We start from the raw sequence: 22,856 nt of genomic DNA on the forward strand, positions 1-22,856 counted from the left end.
AGTGCAAGAGAGCAAAACCCGCCGTGACCTGTGGATGGCATACTCACTCTCCCCATCAATCATAGTGACACTAGACAATCACGGGCATCTGTGAGCTCATGTATGCCAAAGTGGGTGGTTACAAGAATAATAATAAAAAAAAAGTGTGTGTTTTATTACCTGCACCAGTATATCTGATAAATGTGTGTCACTGGCTCTCTGTCTCATAGCTGTGTTGAGTTCCTGAACGAACCATGAGCCTTTCTTTGTGTTCCTCATTGCAGCAGTGCCTAAGTTCAGACAAAGAAGCAGACACATAGTAATACATTTAAAAGGTGTGGGCACACTCAGAGTCAGTACTCCCCCTCCATAATTCACAACACAACACAACACGTGTCAGGTATTATCATAGCTGCTAGGTTGCATATAGGGGAAATAAACCTGTTGAACGATTATGTAGTTACAGTGGGGCAAAAACGTATTTAGTCAGTCACCAATTGTGCAAGTTCTCCCGCTTAAAAAGATGAGAGAGGCCTGTAATTTTCATCATAGGTACACTTCAACTATGAGAGACAGAATGGGGGGAAAGAATCCAGGAAATCACATTGTAGGATTTTTAATGAATTAATTGGTAAATTCCTCGGTAAAATAAGTATTTGGTCACCTACAAACAAGCAAGATTTCTGGCTCTCACAGACCTGTAACTTCTTCTTTAAGAGGCTCCTCTGTCCTCCACTCGTTACCTGTATTAATGGCACCTGTTTGAACTCGTTATCAGTATAAAAGACACCTGTCCACAACCTCAAACAGTCACACTCCAAACTCCACTATGGCCAAGACCAAAGAGCTGTCAAAGGACACCAGAAACAAAATTGTAGACCTGCACCAGCCTGGGAAGACTGAATCTGCAATAGGTAAGCAGCTTGGTGTGAAGAAATCAACTGTGGGAGCAATTATTAGAAAATGGAAGACATACAAGACCACTGATAATCTCCCTCGATCTGGGGCTCCACGCAAGATCTCACCCCGTGGGGTCAAAATGATCACAAGAACGGTGAGCAAAAATCCCAGAACCACACGGGGGGACCTAGTGAATGACCTGCAGAGAGCTGGGACTAAATAACAAAGGCTACCGTCAGTAACACACTACGCCGCCAGGGACTCAAATCCTGCAGTGCCAGACGTGTCCCCCTGCTTAAGCCAGTACATGTCCAGGCCCGTCTGAAGTTTGCTAGAGAGCACTTGGATGATCCAGAAGAGGATTGGGAGAATGTCATATGGTCAGATGAAACCAAAATAGAACTTTTTGGTAAAAACTCAACTTGTCGTGTTTGGAGGAGAAAGAATGCTGAGTTGCATCCAAAGAACACCATACCTACTGTGAAGCATGGGGGTGGAAACATCATGCTTTGGGGCTGTTTTTCTGCAAAGGGACCAGGACGACTGATCCGTGTAAAGGAAAGAATGAATGGGGCCATGTATCGTGAGATTTTGAGTGAAAACCTCCTTCCATCAGCAAGGGCATTGAAGATGAAACATGGCTGGGTCTTTCAGCATGACAATGATCCCAAACACACCGCCCGGGCAATGAAGGAGTGGCTTCGTAAGAAGCATTTCAAGGTCCTGGAGTGGCCTAGCCAGTCTCCAGATCTCAACCCCATAGAAAATCTTTGGAGGGAGTTGAAAGTCCATGTTGCCCAGCGACAGCCCCAAAACATCACTGCTCTAGAGGAGATCTGCATGGAGGAATGGGCCAAAATACCAGCAACAGTGTGTGAAAACCTTGTGAAGACTTACAGAAAACGTTTGACCTCTGTCATTGCCAACAAAGGGTATATAACAAAGTATTGAGATGAACTTTTGTTATTGACCAAATACTTATTTTCCACCATAATTTGCAAATAAATTCTTTAAAAATCAGACAATGTGATTTTCTGGATTTTTTTTCTCATTTTGTCTCTCATAGTTGAGGTATACCTATGATGAAAATTACAGGCCTCTCTCATCTTTTTAAGTGGGAGAACTTGCACAATTGGTGACTGACTAAATACTTTTTTGCCCCACTGTATATATGCACACAAAGACATAAATGGATACACACTGAAACCTTTGAGAGTGGCAAAACCGCAGATCATGTCGGATCTCTGGGGCAGTTTCACTCGCAGTCTCTTGCCCTCTTCATTTGTTCTGTTCTGTCTGTCAAGGTTGTCCTCTCTCCCTGCATCGCTCTGCTCACAGTCTGTAGGCTGCATCGCATCATCACCATCTAACTGGTCCACACCACAGTCCATCTCCTCTGAAAGAAAAACGCTATAAGAATCAGAAAACAGCTTGCTGGGAGCTCCATGTTCGCAGCAGATTTTGTCTGGATATAACTAATCGTTTTAAATGAGCGTGACTAAGTAATTGCACCAACCTCCTCTACAGGCCTGAATGAAGAACATTTTTGGCTTGTTTTGAAGCAAGGGGCAACGTGCGTTATCAAACCTCTCAAACACCCAGTCCAACTGTAATACAGAAAGAGGCTCTCAGTGCTGTGCAAATTAAATAAGCAATTATTAATCACTCCTCACTGTGAAAATCAGCTCTTCCAGGCAGCAACTAATTGATTTCTACCTGTAGAGAAATTAAGGACACTGCAATGGCACCGTTCTGTGTTTGAATACGGATGCCACTGTTGCTATTTATTAGTTCCGAAAAAAGGCTTACCTCCAGCAGCTTCCCATCAACGCCGTAAACGGAGCCCTCCACTCCATGAGACAGCAAACACACAACACAGCAGTCAGACACAGCGTGCTCCGGCTGCCGAGCAAACTGCTCTATACAGGTCTGCATGGCCTGAAAGACAAACAGCAATGTGGATTTTAAACGCACTTTTACAAACCATTATAAACCAACAACTGCAAACTCACCGTCTACACCGACCACAATGCACTGGCACAACGCACACAAGACATATGACAGACCTTATGCACAGGCCTACTTAATTCTCGGTTTGTTTGCTAAGACGAAGCGGAGTGAGATGTACCTGGACAGTGAGATTTTTTTGCAGGCTCACTGTGAAGTCCAGCTCAGTAAAGAGTCTCCTTAGCACCTCCTCATCTACCTCTCCTCCTCTCCGTGTGTCCAGCTCTGATAACTCACACTTGAAGTGCACGTTACTCAACACCAGTGCACGACCACGTGGACTAGACCTCATTGGGTAAGCCTGAAGAAACAGAGAGAAGAGGAAATGTGTGTGCGCAGTGTGACTGGTAGCACTCAGGTCGGTGAGTATGTGCCTATACACAGTGGAACAACCAGACCTCAGGGGCGTGTGTACTGTACGTGTGCGTGTTCCTGCGCACAGTGAAACAGGCAGGATTCTGGTAGGAGTGTGTGTGTGTGTGTGTGTATATGTTTGGGCACAGCGTGATAAGTAGAACTCAGCTGTGTGTGTGTGCGCATGTATGGAATGCCATTTGAGACTCATTTATGCGCGAACAGAAAACCAACATTGAGCGCATGGCACCTGTTTTGAGCGAACAGAAGACCGATATTGAGCGCAGAAACGTGTTTTGAGCGAGCACATAAATTATACTTTGAAGGGGGGAATGAATCTCTGTGCGCAACAACATCCCTCTGCGCGCTCTCTTTCAATCTCCTCCGCTCGCTCCGTATGATCTCTGTCGCGCTCGCTCAATTTCACCAGCGCTCGCTCAAATCCTGTACAGTGCGTTCCATTTGTGCCACGACTGTCGGCCAATCACAACTATCCCAACTTCTCCCAGCTACTCTGATTGGTCAGGTTGCCCGCCAATCCAACCCTGGCGGATAGTTGTGATTGGCCGACAGTCGTGGCACAAATGGAACGCACTAGGGCTGTAACGATACACCCAACTCACGATTCGATTCGTATCGCGATTTTTGACCCACGATTCGATATGCCCACGATTTTTTAAAAATGTTTTTTTAAAGTAGTAAATTTGACTTATTAACATTTACTTACTTACATTAACTATTTAATAACAAATAATTCAGACCACTGCAGAGAATGAGTAATATGTATGCAAAAATGAACAAATCCAAAGATTGTTTTATTTCTCAAAATAATACTGTTGAGCCGGAAGCTCTGTTTTTTTCGGTTCTGAAAAAGTCATTTTTCCAAATCGTGTAAATCTGTTAAGATTTTTTTTGGGGGGGGGGGGGTGGCTCTCTCACTGTCTCACTCTCATAGGGCCAATGATTTTCTGTGATCGCGGAAAACAGATGGAAATTACGGAATTTTTATGGTGAAACATTGCTCGCGTGTCAAAATGTAACTGCCGCAGAAGGCTTCCGCCCAAGCAGACATGCCTTCAGTGTTGCCAGATATTGCTAACGTTTTCCACCCCAAAATATGTTCAAAACCAGCCAAAAAGCACCTGAACCTGCCCAATCTGGCAACACTGCATGCCTTTCCGGTCAAGTGATTGTGATTGGCTTGTGGCACACCTAGCCAGCCAATGAGCTGCTTGTTTACAGATTCGCTCCTGATTGTGATTGGCTTGTGGCACACCTAGCCAGCCAATGAGCTGCTTGTTTACAGATTCGCTCCCCGCGTCGCAACCAGAATGGCGACCACTTAAAAGAAATGAATGCTCTGCCAGTGGCGAGTGTGGACGTTGCGTGACTCGCAGAAGATTGTCGCAGGTCGGCGAAAAAACGACTTACTAATAGATATAAAAAAAAAAGTAATTTAAGTAAGTTTAAAATGTAATTTAAATAAAAAGTAAAGTATTCATAAATTGAAGTTTGGAAGCGCCTCTGTTTTTGGGCTGAGGAGAAGTTTGAAAGGGTGTACCGCGATTCTGCCTTCTTGTATCGCGATATGGATCGTGGCTCTGTGTATCGCGATTTCGATTTCGATACGCATATCGTTACAGCCCTAGAACGCACTGTACAGGATTTGAGCGAGTGCTGGTGAAATTGAGTGAGCGCGACAGAGATCATACGGAGCGAGCGGAGGAGATTGAAAGAGAGCGCGCAGAGGGCTGTTGTTGCGCACAGAGATTCATTCCCCCCTTCAAAGTATAATTTATGTGCTCGCTCAAAACACGTTTCTGCGCTCAATATCGGTCTTCTGTTCGCTCAAAACAGGTGCCATGCGCTCAATGTTGGTTTTCTGTTCGCACTTAAATGAGTCTCAAATGGCATTCCATACACGTGTGTGTGTGTGTATACCTGTGCACAGTGAGACAGATAGAACTCCTGCGTACAGGGGAGCACAGCACTGGTCACAGGACTGTCAGCATCTAAGCACATCTCCATAGACTCTAAAGGGTCAAAAGAACCATATTAACCTTCACATACTGCAGTAGTGCAGGTGAGACAGCAATCACTTTAATGTCTAAACTGCACATTTGTGTGTCTGAATAATCAACTGTTATCATAGTTTTATATACGGTATGACATCATCAATACTTTGAATATCTTAAATGGCTACTTAATTATTTTCCTGTATATCTCTATAATTTGCATGCACACGTGTGCACACACACACTCACCCTGGGTGCGAGCTCTTTTAGCAAGTACTGCACTCTCTTCAGTTGGAAGCATAAGATTCGGCTCTGCAAACTTCTACAAACGACACAACACACAATCAAGTCTGAGTTTAAACTGGTTAAGCTAGCTGTAGTTGTAAAGTAAGTCAGCTATTCCTTTACCTCTCATACAAAGCAATTTGTGATGGGTGAATACCAGGGATTATGGGTTTGAAAGCTGATGACTGATTAAAATCTTTTCTGTTGCTTCTCTGACTCATTCAAGATCGCCAGGGTCTTAGGGTGTGGCACCATGAGCAAGCTGAGCAAGTGTTTCCTATCTCGCTATTTCAAGAAACAACTCAAACTGCCTTATTACTTAGACATATTTATGCAATTAACACGGATCTCAGATCATGCTAAACTACGATCAGCTCGCACTTGTTATTTATTTCTCTTCACTGGAATATTAAAGGCAAAGAATGAACCCAGATCAGTATACTCACTCTGTGAGAACAGGAGTAAAGTGCTGGTTACTGATTAACCAAAGAATTAGTCATCATCTCATCTCATTATCTCTAGCTGCTTTATCCTTCTACAGGGTCGCAGGCGAGCTGGAGCCTATCCCAGCTGACTACGGGCGAAAGGCGGGGTACACCCTGGACAAGTCGCCAGGTCATCACAGGGCTGACACATAGACACAGACAACCATTCACACTCACATTCACACCTACGGTCAATTTAGAGTCACCAGTTAACCTAACCTGCATGTCTTTGGACTGTGGGGGAAACCGGAGCACCTGGAGGAAACCCACGCGGACACGGGGAGAACATGCAAACTCCACACAGAAAGGCCCTCGCCGGCCCCGGGGCTCGAACCCGGACCTTCTTGCTGTGAGGCGACAGCGCTAACCACTACATCACCGTGCCGCCCCATGTATAACATTAGATTTGAAATATTACATTACAGGCATTTAGCAGACGCTCTTATCCAGAGCGATGTACAACATACCCAAAATGGCCTGGGGAGCGGTTAGGTGCCTTGCTCGAGGCACTTCAGCCATTCCTGCTGGTCCAGGGAATCAAACCGGTGACCACTTGGTCCCAAAGCTGCTTCTCTAACCATTAGGCCATGGCTTCCCCATCATAAAGGCAGCCTGTACTATAAGATACTGACAAACTAAATTTAGGCATATGTCAATGTAAATTTCACTTAAGTTATAGTAAGTTGTCTTAACACAGTATTGATACAGTTGATATTGCTTAAGCTGATGCTTTTTACATTGATCTAAGAATGAAGAAACAAAACAATACCTAGCTATTAAGAAGACAAAAACTATCCCTGTGTCCGAAATCGCTCCCGACTCACTATATAGGGCACTATATAGTGAGGACGCCATTTTGTAGTGCTGTCCGAAACGATAGTGAGAATTATTACACCCTATATAGTGCACTCAAAGTATCCCACAATGCATCACGAAAAGTAGTGTACAACCGATGGTCACTAACCAAGCAATATATCCCATCATGCATGTTGGATTGATGAGACAAGATAGAAAGAAAATCTGAACGTACCGGTAGTGTAACTCTTTCCCTTTGGACGCATAATAGAACCTCCCATTGCTAGGGCTACACATGGAGTCATGCATATTTGCATAAAAGAAAACAAACTTCCACATATAAGTTATAATTTTATTGAACTGTGAAACTGTGGCCCATAACCTCTTAACGGGTACACAGATTTGCACTAAACCTTGTGTGTCAACACTTCACATTAGGTACAAGATCTGATTACATTTTGTCGGCCAACACTTTCAAGATGGCCAACCTTTTGTTTGTGGAATAATCTTTTGAACAGGTGAACAGATTTGCACAAAAAATCTTATGTGCTTAGGTACATCAACTCATTACATTTAAATCAGGTCAAATGGCAAACACGAACCCACACACACACACAAAGCGCACGCACACATGGGTGCACACACACATGACAAAGACAAGACACACACCCTAAAGATACAAAACACACATAACCCAAGCCCTATTTTGGCAGTCTCTCAACACATTGCCAAGTTTGCTTAAGATAGTCATTTGCACCAGTCCTGTAGTCGTGAAGGCCCGTGGGCAGAGTCAACACCTTCCTCCCAGAGATCAGTGTTTTAGAGGGTTAATCTTAATCATTTGAACAGTTCAACAGATTTGCTCATCACATTTTGGATGCCTCAAATGGCGCGCGCACAACGCACCAGGCGCGCACACACAACGCACCAGGCACACACACACACAACGCATTACATGTGCCTCAGTTGTTTGACCTTTTCTTCGATCAACTTTTCAATGAACGCCTCTCGCCGATTGCCATCTACCGCCTTTAGCCAGTCTTTAAAATCAGGTTCCTCCAGCCAGAGGTCTGAAAATTTGCATTTCCCCATTGTTTAATTCTCGTGCAGATGTCGCCAGTCAGGTTAACAGATAGATTCGACTAGAGCCGTATAAACAAAGTCAGTCTCGTACAACCCCGATTCCAAAAAAGTTGGGACAAAGTACAAACTGTAAATAAAAACGGAATGCAATGATGTGGAAGTTTCAACATTCCATATTTTGTTCAGAATAGAACATAGATGACATATCAAATGTTTAAAGTGAGAAAATGTATCATTTAAAGAGAAAAATTAGGTGATTTTAAATTTCATGACAACAACACATCTCAAAAAAGTTGGGACAAGGCCATGTTTCCCACTGTGAGACATCCCCTTTTCTCTTTACAACAGTCTGTAAACGTCTGGGGACTGAGGAGACAAGTTGCTCAAGTTTAGGGATAGGAATGTTAACCCATTCTTGTCTAATGTAGGATTCTAGTTGCTCAACTGTCTTAGGTCTTTTTTGTCGTATCTTCCGTTTTATGATGTGCCAAATGTTTTCTATGGGTGAAAGATCTGGACTGCAGGCTGGCCAGTTCAGTACCCGGACCCTTCTTCTACGCAGCCATGATGCTGTAATTGATGCAGTATGTGGTTTGGCATTGTCATGTTGGAAAATGCAAGGTCTTCCCTGAAAGAGACGTCGTCTGGATGGGAGCATATGTTGCTCTAGAACCTGGATATCCCTTTCAGCATTGATGGTGTCTTTCCAGATGTGTAAGCTGCCCATGCCACACGCACTAATGCAACCCCATACCATCAGAGATGCAGGCTTCTGAACTGAGCGCCGATAACAACTCGGGTCGTCCTTCTCCTCTTTAGTCCGAATGACACGGCGTCCCTGATTTCCATAAAGAACTTCAAATTTTGATTCGTCTGACCACAGAGCAGTTTTCCACTTTGCCACAGTCCATTTTAAATGAGCCTTGGCCCAGAGAAGACGTCTGCGCTTCTGGATCATGTTTAGATACGGCTTCTTCTTTGAACTATAGAGTTTTAGCTGGCAACGGCGGATGGCACGGTGAATTGTGTTCACAGATAATGTTCTCTGGAAATATTCCTGAGCCCATTTTGTGATTTCCAATACAGAAGCATGCCTGTATGTGATGCAGTGCCATCTAAGGGCCCGAAGATCATGGGCACCCAGTATGGTTTTCCGGCCTCGACCCTTACACACAGAGATTCTTCCAGATTCTCTGAATCTTTTGATGATATTATGCACTGTAGATGATGATATGTTCAAACTCTTTGCAATTTTACACTGTCGAACTCCTTTCTGATATTGCTCCACTATTTGTCGGCGCAGAATTAGGGGGATTGGTGATCCTCTTCCCATCTTTACTTCTGAGAGCCGCTGCCACTCCAAGATGCTCTTTTTATACCCAGTCATGTTAATGACCTATTGCCAATTGACCTGATGAGTTGCAATTTGGTCCTCCAGCTGTTCCTTTTTTGTACCTTTAACTTTTCCAGCCTCTTATTGCCCCTGTCCCAACTTTTTTGAGATGTGTTGCTGTCATGAAATTTCAAATGAGCCAATACTTGGCATGAAATTTCAAAATGTCTCACTTTCGACATTTGATATGTTGTCTATGTTCTATTGTGAATACAATATCAGTTTTTGAGATTTGTAAATTATTGCATTCCGTTTTTATTTACAATTTGTACTTTGTCCCAACTTTTTTGGAATCGGGGTTGTACTAAACAATCTCTGGTATAAATTTATACTGGATTCGACCGTTATTGGAATTCAATGCGCATGCGCCACCAACTCCTCACTGCGGTCCTCCTCGATACATAAAAATAAATTCGCCCAAATGTAGTAATTTATGGATATTATGGCATGCAGGTTAATTAAACGAATTAGAAAACACATAGGCCCAGTTGGATGGGGGTCAAAAAAATTTTCTACCACGTCAGATTACGTTTACTACCTTTTACTACTTTTTACTGGCCATAATTTAGCCTATTTTAATTAACTACCTTTTACTACCTTTTAAAACCCCGCGGGAACCCTGCTATCAGTTTATGCTTCAGAACGCATATGTAATGAAATTAACACAGACCACCACGGGCAGAGAATATTACTTGGTAGAAAAAAAAAACTCACTCTGATGATAAAGTTTTCAATAATAATTGCATATGAAACTGAAATTAGTGAAAAGATTTAAAAGCTCCTTTTACTTTTGGATTGGATTATGGCATTTCTATGCCTCACCTCCTGGTCTCTCCTTTTCTTAGCAGGTGAGCTGTCCTGTGTGAAAGAGATTTCACTCTCACTCTGTGTAGGTGAGCTCTGAAACCATATTTGTTCAAGACTTTGGTTATAAACACACACTTGTCTCTGGAATTTGTACCTCTCTGAACAGGTGTGAAACATGCTTGTTCCCTCACCTCTCGGTTTCTGAACCGAATCAGCAAGTTGGACAGGTGCTCCTGCTCGGTCTCTTTAAGAGCTGCGCAGAAGGTGCTGAAAGCTCGAGGGCCACGTTTTGGGAGTAGCGCTAGCAAACGCCAGCTCCTCTTTTGGGATGTTGTCTCCGCCTGCAAGATTCAAATCATGACATGGTCAAACACTGTTACTACAGAGACTCAGATTTGCTTTTCAGTCATGAACAGCCAAAAATGCACGGTCTTTAAAAATCAGTCACTGTCCACCACAGACAACTACTGAGTGTATATTCAGGTATAATGGCTGATTTTGGCAGAAGATAGTTGAAGTAATCGGTTCATTCAGACCCTCCCTTTAACCCCTTCAATGCCCTTGGACGAGTCATGTACGTCATGAAATCTTTTACCGCTGTGCCTTATGACGTACGCTACTTGTCATAAACACCTCCTTTTATGTACCTTACATGGCACATTACTTTTACTTCACAGTGGCACATATGAATTACAGTCATGCCTAAAACATTCTTCCGTCATAAGGCACAGCGGTAAAAGATTTCATGACGTACGTGACTCGTCCAAGGGCATTGAAGGGGTTAAAGCTAGGGCCGGTATTTATTTTTGAAGCATTTTCTGTTATATTTCTTAAACTACCCAAGGGAAGTTTTCTGGGCATGCCCCACCGGGAGGAGACCCCGGGGCAGACCCAGGACACGCTGGAGAGATTACACCTCTCGGCTGGCCTGGGAACGCCTCGGTATTCCCCCGGAAGAGCTGGTGGAGGTGGCCGGGGAGAGGGAAGTCTGGGCTGCTCTGCTTAGGCTGCTACCCCTGCGACCCGGATCCAGATAAGCGGGAGAAGATGGATGGATGGATTTCTTGAACTTCTCTTTACATCCCAACAGCAATGAATAAATCAAATGCTCTGACAATAAAAAAGGGAAAAATCTGTCATTTGTGCCAGTCGCAGGGCTGTAAAAAGCCCGTCAAAGCACTTTATTCATTCAGTCCAATGCCTCTCTACCTACCGACCTGCGTACACTCTGCCTGTCCACTCAGTGCACATGACCAGAGTCTTCTACAAGGCGATTAGGCAAACATACTGTCAATACTGAAACACTGAGGTTGGGATTTTTCGGTTTGCTACTTTCAAAATCTAGCTCACTTTTGCTGGTTTCTCCAAAATTACCTACCCTACCTTTAAACACATGAACTCCTGAGGCCACAGTTTCCCAACATTGGTTCTGGAGTGTCCCTGTCCTACATATTTTAGTGCAGCCCAACACACCTCATTCAATTAACAGCTCTTTCTGAGTAGACACGTGTGTGTTGGAAGCAGGGAAAACACTAAAATGTGCAGGACAGGGTTAGAAATGCCTGAGTGCTACTGAAATCAGGAATCCTTCGAAATCAACAGGCAGTTATACCCTTTTTCACTGCCTGGTGCAGCTCGACTCGACTCACATTTCTGGGTTTTCCATCAGGCCAAAGTTAAGGATAGCAGCTGGTAACTGCTACTTTTTTTGGTATCACCTCCGTCGAGGTTCCTGAGGCAATACTAAAAGGTGACGTGAAAACATTGCGGACTGTTGACTGCTCAGAGAGAATCGTATCACTGTATCATTGTTGTGCGAGACACGATGTCTTGAACAAACCCTCCATTTTTAAATAGTGTTATCTCATCTCATCATCTCTAGCCGCTTTATCCTGTTCTACAGGGTCGCAGGCAAGCTGGAGCCTATCCCAGCTGACTACGGGTGAAAGGCGGGGTACACCCTGGACAAGTCGCCAGGTCATCACAGGGCTGACACATAGACACAGACAACCATTCACAATCACATTCACACCTACAGTCAATTTAGAGTCACCAGTTAACCTAACCTGCATGTCTTTGGACTGTGGGGGAAACCGGAGCACCCGGAGGAAACCCACGCGGACACGGGGAGAACATGCAAACTCCGCACAGAAAGGCACTCGCCGGCCACGGGGCTCGAACCCGGACCTTCTTGCTGTGAGGTCACAGCGCTAACCAGTACACCACCGTGCCGCCTAAATAGTGTTACAGTATATTTATCTGTTATGCTTCACTGAATTTATGTGCTTTCACCGCACACGTGCATGTTTGTGTGTGTGCACGCGAAATGGTGTTATGTCAAGCTGAAGTTGCAACAGTGTCACATTTCTAATGTGTTTTGTTAAACAAACAAATAAAAACCAGCATAAAAAAAGCTGCATCCAGACTGTCATGACGTAATGGTAACAGCATAAAGTGCCATCAGTTTACAAACAGCAAAAAAGCTGCGCTCTCTATGGTGTAATGATTAAAGCACAAAGCTTTCACTCAGAGAACCCGGCTTCCTGTCCCTACTCAGGATGTTTTATTTGGGGAAGTTTTGCTGCAGGTAACTCATTTAAAATTGGCCAGCCTGTACTGATATTTTGCCTAAACTTTCCCCAAATAAAACATGCTGAGCGGGGACACGAACCTGCATGAAAATCCTGCGCTTTAACCATTACACTACAGCTTGGGCTCAGTTTTTTACGCCTTTTTTTTTCTGTTTAACAAAAGGAGTTAGAAACATGACAAATTGTGCTAACTTCAGCTTGACATAACACCGTTTTGTGTGCACACACACAAATATGTACAACCCCGATTCCAAAAAAGTTGGGACAAAGTACAAATTGTAAATAAAAACGGAATGCAATGATGTGGAAGTTTCAGAATTCCATATTTTATTCAGAATAGAATATAGATGACATATCAAATGTTTAAACTGAGAAAATGTATCATTTAAAGAGAAAAATTAGGTGATTTTAAATTTCATGACAACAACACATCTCAAAAAAGTTGGGACAAGGCCATGTTTACCACTGTGAGACATCCCCTTTTCTCTTTACAACAGTCTGTAAACGTCTGGGGACTGAGGAGACAAGTTGCTCAAGTTTAGGGATAGGAATGTTAACCCATTCTTGTCCAATGTAGGATTCTAGTTGCTCAACTGTCTTAGGTCTTTTTTGTCGTATCTTCCGTTTTATGATGCGCCAAATGTTTTCTATGGGTGAAAGATCTGGACTGCAGGCTGGCCAGTTCAGTACCCGGACCCTTCTTCTACGCAGCCATGATGCTGTAATTGATGCAGTATGTGGTTTGGCATTGTCATGTTGGAAAATGCAAGGTCTTCCCTGAAAGAGACGTCGTCTGGATGGGAGCATATGTTGCTCTAGAACCTGGATATACCTTTCAGCATTGATGGTGTCTTTCCAGATGTGTAAGCTGCCCATGCCACACACACTAATGCAACCCCATACCATCAGAGATGCAGGCTTCTGAACTGAGCGCTGATAACAACTTGGGTCGTCCTTCTCCTCTTTAGTCCGAATGACACGGCGCCCCTGATTTCCATAAAGAACTTCAATTTTTGATTCGTCTGACCACAGAACAGTTTTCCACTTTGCCACAGTCCATTTTAAATGAGCCTTGGCCCAGAGAAGACGTCTGCGCTTCTGGATCATGTTTAGATACGGCTTCTTCTTTGAACTATAGAGTTTTAGCTGGCAACGGCGGATGGCACGGTGAATTGTGTTCACAGATAATGTTCTCTGGAAATATTCCTGAGACAATTTTGTGATTTCCAATACAGAAGCATGCCTGTATGTGATGCAGTGCCGTCTAAGGGCCCGAAGATCACGGGCACCCAGTATGGTTTTCCGGCCTTGACCCTTACCCACAGAGATTCTTCCAGATTCTCTGAATCTTTTGATGATATTATGCACTGTAGATGATGATATGTTCAAACTCTTTGCAATTTTACACTGTCGAACTCCTTTCTGATATTGCTCCACTATTTGTCGGCGCAGAATTAGGGGGATTGGTGATCCTCTTCCCATCTTTACTTCTGAGAGCCGCTGCCACTCCAAGATGCTCTTTTTATACCCAGTCATGTTAATGACCTATTGCCAATTGACCTAATGAGTTGCAATTTGGTCCTCCAGCTGTTCCTTTTTCTACCTTTAACTTTTCCAGCCTCTTATTGCCCCTGTCCCAACTTTTTTGAGATGTGCTGCTGTCATGAAATTTCAAATGAGCCAATACTTGGCATGAAATTTCAAAATGTCTCACTTTCGACATTTGATATGTTGTCTATTGTGAATACAATATCAGTTTTTAAGATTTTTAAATTATTGCATTCCGTTTTTATTTACAATTTGTACTTTGTCCCAACGTTTTTGGAATCGGGGTTGTACAACTCATCAAAAGAAAAGGGAGTCAACTGAAAAGAAGTCCACTGATTTTGTTTCACTGAATATTAGACAGAGTAAGGCCCTGTCCACACGGCAACGGATTCAGGTGAATCCGATACAATTGCTTATCGTTTAGGCCTGGCGTCCACACGGCACCGGCGTTTTGGGTGCCCAAAACACAATCTTTTTGAGAATGGGTTCCAGAGTGGAAAGATCTGGCAACGTTGCCGGTGTGAAGTCGTCTGGATGAGTAGAACGGATTTGTTTACGATGACGTCACAACCACATGACTGTCAATGCTTCACGCCGGGTAGAAGTGTAACGAATATCACCAGGAAAAAGCCTTACAGAGCACTAGTGAGAGTGAAACATGAGCTTGGATATTATTATTATTATTATCATTATTATTATTATGTTCAGTGTTAGTTCACAGTAGTAATGCAAGAAGCAGAATAGTGACAGTAATAGTGAAGCAAAAACATGCAATTGTACAAACACTGCAGCTCTACAGCAAAATATTCATTTATGAAATGGTCTGATTCTTAACACCAGTAGTGCCAATGATCTTCTCATTGCGATGCGAGTTGTCAACAAATCCTATAACTTGGTTCATGAAACGCGCTTACAAAATATTTTCACTGTGAATATTTATTGTGTAATGGTGCAAAGTGAGAGAGAGAGAGAGAGAGATTAGCCCGTAGGGCAGAGTCAATCCCGCCAGCAAAAATAGCGAAAAAAAGGAGCGATCTCACCTCTTCAGATGATGGTTTAAGTCCGACAATACATTCCTCAAAAAGGGCGTAGAGGAGCAAATTAATCCATCAACGTAGCATTCAATTTATTCCGGACCATTAAAGACGCCGCCTTCCGCGTAGAATCATACGTCATCCTCGCCGCCATATTGGATAGGTCAAAGCGGAGAATAAAGATTAGCTGCGTTTAACTGTACCAACAGGTTTACCGTCCAAACGAGATCACATGGGATTACCTTTCACAGGTGAGAAACAACAAATTATTCCATCAACGTGTAGTATTCAATTTATTCCGGACCATTAAAGACGCCGCCTTCCGCGTAGAATCATACGTCATCCTCGCCGCCATATTGGATAGGTCAAAGCAGAGAATAAAGATTAGCTGCGTTTAACTGTACCAACAGGTTTGCCGTCCAAACGAGATCACATGGGATTACCTTTCACAGGTGAGACTGGAAAAATACTTTCATTGTATTTGGTCATTATAATGTAATTTTACGAACAGATTTTCCTGACTTTGTGGCTAATATGAAGTCTCGCGCATAATAGTTTATGCGCATGCGTCCTTACTTCTTCTATTGTTCTCGTGTCTCCGAAGGGACTGTCTTACAGCGCCCCTAAAGGTGTGGCATGTGTATTGCATTGTTTTCAGCAAGCGTTGCGTTGCCATATGGACCTGATATTTTACTGATTGTTGCCCATTTGGACGCGATATATTTTTAAATAACATCTCGTTGCCGTTGTCGTGTGGATGTAGCCTAAAACGGGGTGGGTTTCCCAAAAGCCTCCTAACGCTAAGACCATCTTAACTAGGAGACAGAGTGTTCATTGTGATGCTCGAGCTACCACTCAGTGATGATCTTTGTGCTATGATGCTTTTGGGAAACCTACCCCTGTTTACTGTAAACACTGTTTAACACACTTTTCAAGAAAGAACTATAAATAAAGTCAAATAATAATTAACAATTATTAATTAATTAATAAAAAAAGGCCGCCCCCCCCAAAAAAGGGCGGCACGGTGGTGTAGTGGTTAGCACTGTCGCCTCACAGCAAGAAGGTCCTGGGTTTGAGCCTAGTGGTCGACGAGGGCCTTTCTGTGCGGAGTTTGCATGTTCTCCCCGTGGGTTTCCTCCGGGTGCTCCGGTTTCCCCCACAGTCCAAAGACATGCAGTTAGGTTAACGTGGGTCGGCCTTGGGCTGAAGTGCCCTTGAGCAGGGTACCTAACCCCTGACTGATCCTCACAAAGTGCATGCTTCTCATCTCGCCTCGAGGTTTTGATGCTGGATGATCCGACAACCAAGTCACCTTGAACTTGTCATAGCGAATCTTTTTTTCTTTGGAGAATTCATTATTCATGATCACCAGAGCATGTTTTTTTGTTTTGTTTTGTGTTTAAAAACAAATACTAGCATGATTTGTTGTAACATGTGACCTCATTGCTGATTGACTAGAACCATAACGAGAGCCAATGGAATGGCGCGATAGAGCGATACAGTTTAGATTCAACATCATTAAGGTGTCGTTCCACTGGCTCTCGGCATCACTTAATATGACTATTTGACTCTATAGGCTTGTATCCCCTGTGCTGAAAACAGCTAAAGCGAGATCATAAAAGCAAATACAACAGTGTTCACTGATTATTTTGTAATGCGGTATTTTTTCAAACTAAAAGCGGTAGGCAGTATTCACCTGTTAAAATCGGTAGACTACCACGTGAATCGGTTGGTAAGGATGTAAACAATGGAAACACAGATAGCCCTTTTCCACCAAATCAGTTCCAGGGCTGGTTTGGGGCCAGTGCTGGTGCTAGTTCACAACTCGTTCAACTTGCGAGCCAGCTGAGAACCAGCTTGCTTTTCCATAGCTCGGGGTGCTAAGGGGAGCCACGTCATTACGTCGCTGTATACGTCAGTTACGTCGCTGTATACGTCAGTTATGTCGCTGCGTTTGCATAAACCTTGGTGCGAACATCGAAGCAACAACAACATGGAGAAGAAGAAGCAGCAACAACAACAACAACAATAATGGATGACTTCGCGTTTGTACAGCTGCTACTTCTCGTCGCTTAAAAATGGTGACCTTTCGCGGTCTTGCTATTGTTGTTGGTCTTAACAACTCCGCCCCCCCGCTGACGTAAGCGGTTCTTTCCTCTGGCCCAGCAAAGAGTTGGTGCTAGCCTGGAACCATTTTTTCAGGCCCCAGAGCCAGTTCTTTGTCAGTGGAAACAGAAAACCCGGTTCCAAACTAAGCACTGGCCCTGAACCAGCCCTGGAACTGCTTTGGTGGAAAAGGGGCAAGAGAAAACCAGTTGCATCCTACTTCACACACTGGTTAAAGGAGAACCTAAGTCATTTTAAACTTGCTTTATTTCTTAATTAACGTGTTATTCAATTACGTTTTCGGTTTTAGTAACCTTATATCGTGACTCATATTGGCAACGAAATACAATTAAATATTATACTTATCAGCCTATTCGGTTTTTAGCCATGTTGAATTTAGTTCGTTTGGTCCACGGCAGGCGTCACTTATCTACGTGATCTTCACGAGACTTGTGCGAGACTTCGAAACGTGACGTGTCAGCCAGGTGTCAGTGCAGCCATTTTGAAAACTGTTTTCCAAACGAAATATTGCACAAGAACGAGTTTAAATGACGATTACTGCCTACTTTTTTCAAACTTTCCTGACTGCTATCAAAAACAAACAAAACTTCTGGCTTGATTACATCAGCATTCGAAGGAGGCGCGTGCGTCTTTTGACAACATTGGCAGATGTCGGTCACTTTGATTTCCGCTGTACGTTTTACTTCCATCCTACGATGTCTCGCACAGGTCTCAACGAATCTCGTTCACGGCCATTGTTTTGACATATGGACTGATATATTCCGTAGCATATTTCAAACACTCATAACTTGCTATAGCAGCGACAAAATAGCTATCAAAAATGCATTCCTATATTTAATAAAATGAGATAAACAGAATTTTGATGATAAAAAATTTGCCTTCAGTTCCCCTTTAAGTGACAGAAATCCATATGCACATGTTCAAATAATGAAGATAAAACATGGTAGTAAGACAGGTATCAGGCTAAGAAGTCTTGTGCGAGTGCGCCACACACAAATAAGTAAAGGCTACTATGTTCTCACATACATCTGTTCTAAAGCATATATCTACATACACAAATGTAGAAACACACACACACACACACACACAAGACAAATGCATTGTCATGCAGATACACAAATACACAGAGACACACACAACATACAATGTTTGCCATCGTTCATGCCCGGGGCAGCCCCACAACACCAGCAAAACTTGGCAGCTCGGAGAAAACTTGCAATTACTCATTCTTACATTTGTAGTGTTGCAATGTGAGCGTGCGTCGATTTTCTTTTTTTTTCTTTTTTTTTTTTTTAGTTAGGTGGAGCAGAAGCTGAAGGAGAACAGCATGAGGGAGGTCTGGGAAGGTGTGAAAACCATCACAGGCCACAATACAAAGACCAGAGTCGTTGAGGGGACAGTGGAGAGGGCGAACGAGTTGAATGACTTCTTCAATCGGTTCAACCAGCCCACGTCCCCCCCACCCTCTCCCTCACTGCAGCCATCTCTCCTTCTTCCTTCACCTCCCCCCAGTCATCACAGCAGCCCCCTCCTCCCCCACCTCAACACAGACTCCTCTATGCATTACTGCAGACCAGGTCAGAGGTCAACTGAGGAAGCTTCACCCCAGGAAAGCAGCAGGCCCGGACAAGGTGTGTCCACGACTACTGAAGACCTGCGCTGCTGAACTGGGTGAACGCATCTTCAACCTCAGCCTGCAGCTGGGGAGAGTGCCCACCCTCTGGAAGACATCATGTATCGTTCCAGTTCCCAAAAAGAATCGGCCCAGCGAGCTGAACGACTTCCAACCGGTGGGACTCACTTCACATCTGATGAAGACATTGGAGCGGCTCTTCCTCAGCCTCCTCAGACCCCAGGTACAACATGCCCAGGACTGTCTGCAGTTTGCGTACCGGGCAGGTGTTGGTGTGGAAGACGCCATCCTCTACCTGCTACACCAAGCCCACTCGCATCTGGATAAGGGAAATGGCACAGTGTGGATCCTCTTCTTGGACTTCTCGAGTGCCTTCAACACCATCCAGCCCCTACTGCTTCAGGACAAACTGAACAGGATGCGAGTGGACCCCTGCCTGGTCACCTGGATCTCCAGCTACCTCACTGACAGGCCGCAGTATGTCAGGCTGAAGGACATCACATCTGACACTGTAATTAGCAGCACCGGCGCACCCCAGGGCACGGTGCTGGCCCCTCTTCTCTTCACCCTGTACACCGCGGACTTCTGCTACAACTCGGAGCTGTGTCACATTCAGAAGTTTGCCGATGACACACCCATCATGGGGTGTATCAGTGACGACAGAGAGGAGGAGTATAGCCTGGTGAGGGACTTTGCTGTGTAGTGCAACAGGAACCATCTGCAGCTCAACACCTCGAAGACCAAGGAGCTGGTCATTGACTTTGGGAGGTCCAGACCAAGGTCACGACCAATTCTGATCGAAGGAGTCGAGGTGGAGGCTGTGGATGCCTACAAGTACCTCAGGCTGTGGCTGGACAGCAAGCTGGACTGGACTTGCAACACCAATCACTTATACAGGAAGGGACAGAGCAGGCTATACTTCCTTAGGAGGCTGCGGTCCTTTAACATCTGCAGGAAACTCCTGTGGATGTTCTATCAGTCTGTGGTCGCCAGTGTCCTGTTTTACACCGTGGTGTGCTGGGGGGGCAGCACATCCAAGAAGGACACATCCAGGCTGGACAAACTGATCAGGCGGGCCGGCTCTGTGGTCGGCATGAAGCTGGACTCTCTGGTGACGGTGGCAGAGAAGAGGTCTATGGACAAACTACTGAACATCGGGGGCGCCATGGCTCAGTCGACTAAGGCGCCATACCATAAATCCAGGGACCCGGGTTTGATTCCGACCCTAGGTCATTTCCCGATCCCTCCCCGTCTCTCTCTCCAGCTCATTTCCTGTCTCTACACTGTCCTATCCAATAAAGGTGAAAAAAGCCCAAAAAAAATCTTTAAAAAAAAAACTACTGAACATCATGGACGATGCCAGTCACCCTCTGCACACCGTCATCAGCAACCAGAGGAGTCTGTTCAGTGACAGAATGCTCATTCCCAAGTGCAGGATGAACAAACTCAAAAACTCCTTTGTCCCTCACGCCATCAGACTGTACAACTCCTCTCTGGGGGGGAGGAGGGGTAACAGGAGGACAGAGGACGGGAAGGAGCAGTAGCCTAGCCTGACAATAAGCAATACCGGACAATGTGTATTACCGGACAAAGTGCAATATCTTTCCTGCTCCCCCACACACACACACATTAACCCTAACCCCACTTCTCCCCCCTTCCCCATATCTTATTCTTTTATATTTGTATATGTAAATACTTAATTTATTTTAATTTATCTAGAAGTTTTCTCTATTTCTTTTCTCTGTTTATCTGTAATGATGGTGCTGGGATCTTAATTTCCCTGAGGGAACCCTCCCAAAGGGATCAATAAAGTTTTATCTAATTTAATCTAATCTAATCTAATCTAATCTAATCTAAAAGTGCAAAGTTGGCCTCTCACAGGAACTAGCAAACAACAAGATGTGTGTAAATACAAAACAAACTCTGAAATATTCCTGGTGAAAATCTTTCAAGGATCTTCAGATAGGTCACTTATGGCAGATGCCACAGAAATCACCTCAGACATAACGCATCTTGCCTCGCTTCAATTCAACGACATCAGATTCACACTGGTTTAAACATTTTGGCTTAATTTTATATTTTAGAAAAGAAAGTAGGGGCAATAGTATGGAAACAGAAATATTTTTCCATACTCTATTTTCCTTTTTCCATACTTATCCAGACCTGGAAATTACTAAAATCAAATTCCATACTGCATAGCAACTCTGCAAGTTGAGTTGAGCTGGTATCATACAGGGGAAAAGGGCCATTAGAGACGCATTTTTGGATGTTGATGGTCCACCTTTTTTGCCCCCTCCCACTTACAGATCCTGCAAGTACAGCAGAAACCAAAGTTTTCCCTCGACTATCCATCCATCCATCCATCCATCCATCCATTCATCCATTATCCATAACCGCTTATCTTGTGCAAGGTCACAGGCAAGCTGGAGCCTATCCCAGCTGACTATGGGCGAGAGGTGGAGTACACCCTGGACAAGTCACCAGGTCATCACAGGGCTGACACATAGAGACAAACAACCATCCGGTTTCCCAGGGCACCCAGAGGAAACCCACGCAGACACGGGGAGAACATGCAAACTCCACACAGAAAGGCCTCCATCGGCCACTGGGCTCAAACCCAGAACCTTCTTGCTGTGAGGCGACAGTGCTAACCACAACACCACCATGCCGCCTATATTACATAGTTAGGGTTACAGTGGGGGGCTAGTCCTCTGGTAACCACAAGAGTTTGACTCCCCACTCGCATCTGTATTGCAGCGTGCCTTGCCAGACAGCAGCAGACACCATTTTTATGATGGTCTTTGGTATGACCCGACCGCGAGTAGAACTCGCGATCTCCCGATCGAGAGGCGGACACGCTAACTATGAGGCCACTCGCCAGTATTTATGTCATCACTGTCGCACAATTAAAGCATTCCAGATCTGTCGGCTGGTGGGTTTTCAAAACAATAAATGCATGCATGTATTTTTGTGATAAATACATATTATACTGAGCGTATTTCCCACATTAATCAATATAAAGTACCTGCATCTTTCAGGGTTTTTTTAATCAAGGCTGAATACACTTTCTTCTTTGCCGCTGCCTTTTACGAAATCAAATTTGAGACTTTTAATTTGATTTCTTTCAGCGCGACCACAATGCATGATGGGATATATTGCTTTGGTTAGTGACCATCAGTTGTACACTACTTTTCATGATGCATTGTGGGATACTTTGAGTGCACTATATAGGGTGTAAATAATCCTCATTAAGGTTTCAGAGAGCAGGACAAAATGGTGTCCCTACTATATAGTGAGTAGGGAGTGATTTTGGACACAGGGACAGAAAGGCCCCTGTTGGCCACTGGGCTCAAACCCAGAACCTTCTTGCTGTGAGGCAACAAGGCTAACCACGACACCACCAACGGGCCCCCCGACTAGATATTTTGTATTATCATATTTTGTATTGGGCGGCACGGTGGTGTAGTGGTTAGAACTGTCGCCTCACAGCAAGAAGGTTCTGGGATTGAGGCCGGCGAGGGCCTTTCTGTGTGGAGTTTGCATGTTCTACCTGTGTCTGCGTGGGTTTCCTCTGGTTTCCCCCACAGCCCAAAGACATGCAGGTTAGGTTAACTGGTGACTCTAAATTGACCGTAGGTGTGAATGTGAGTGTGAATGGTTGTTTATCTCTACGTGTCAGCCCTGCGATGACCTGGCGACTTGTCCAGGGTGTACCCCGCCTCTTGTCCATAGTCAGCTGGGATAGGCTCCAGCTTGCCTGCGACCCTGTAGAACAGGATAAGCAGCTACAGATAATGGATGGATGGATGGATGGATGGAT

General features: G+C 44.3%; 1 protein-coding gene across 4 annotated transcripts in view; it reads right to left on the bottom strand.

The window, feature by feature from the left end:
- Positions 1-22,856, bottom strand: part of casp2 (caspase 2, apoptosis-related cysteine peptidase) — a 39,582-nt gene that overhangs the window by 7,283 nt on the left and 9,443 nt on the right. The window contains exons 3-11 of one of the 4 annotated variants that reach the window (XM_060922002.1): positions 10,295-10,444; positions 10,119-10,196; positions 5,505-5,577; positions 5,182-5,273; positions 3,008-3,187; positions 2,689-2,817; positions 2,396-2,486; positions 2,087-2,275; positions 160-269 (exon numbers count right to left, since the gene is read on the bottom strand). In XM_060922002.1, coding sequence (XP_060777985.1) covers positions 160-269; positions 2,087-2,275; positions 2,396-2,486; positions 2,689-2,817; positions 3,008-3,187; positions 5,182-5,273; positions 5,505-5,577; positions 10,119-10,196; positions 10,295-10,444 — 1,092 coding nt within the window. Of the gene's footprint in view, positions 1-159; positions 270-2,080; positions 2,276-2,395; positions 2,487-2,688; positions 2,818-3,007; positions 3,188-5,181; positions 5,274-5,504; positions 5,578-10,118; positions 10,197-10,294; positions 10,445-22,856 lie in introns of all 4 variants that reach the window. The other 3 variants (XM_060922001.1, XM_060922004.1, XM_060922003.1) reach the window with 3 other exon arrangements.

This window comes from Neoarius graeffei, chromosome 5 (assembly GCF_027579695.1).
Source record: "Neoarius graeffei isolate fNeoGra1 chromosome 5, fNeoGra1.pri, whole genome shotgun sequence".
Classification (NCBI taxonomy): Eukaryota; Metazoa; Chordata; class Actinopteri; order Siluriformes; family Ariidae; genus Neoarius; species Neoarius graeffei.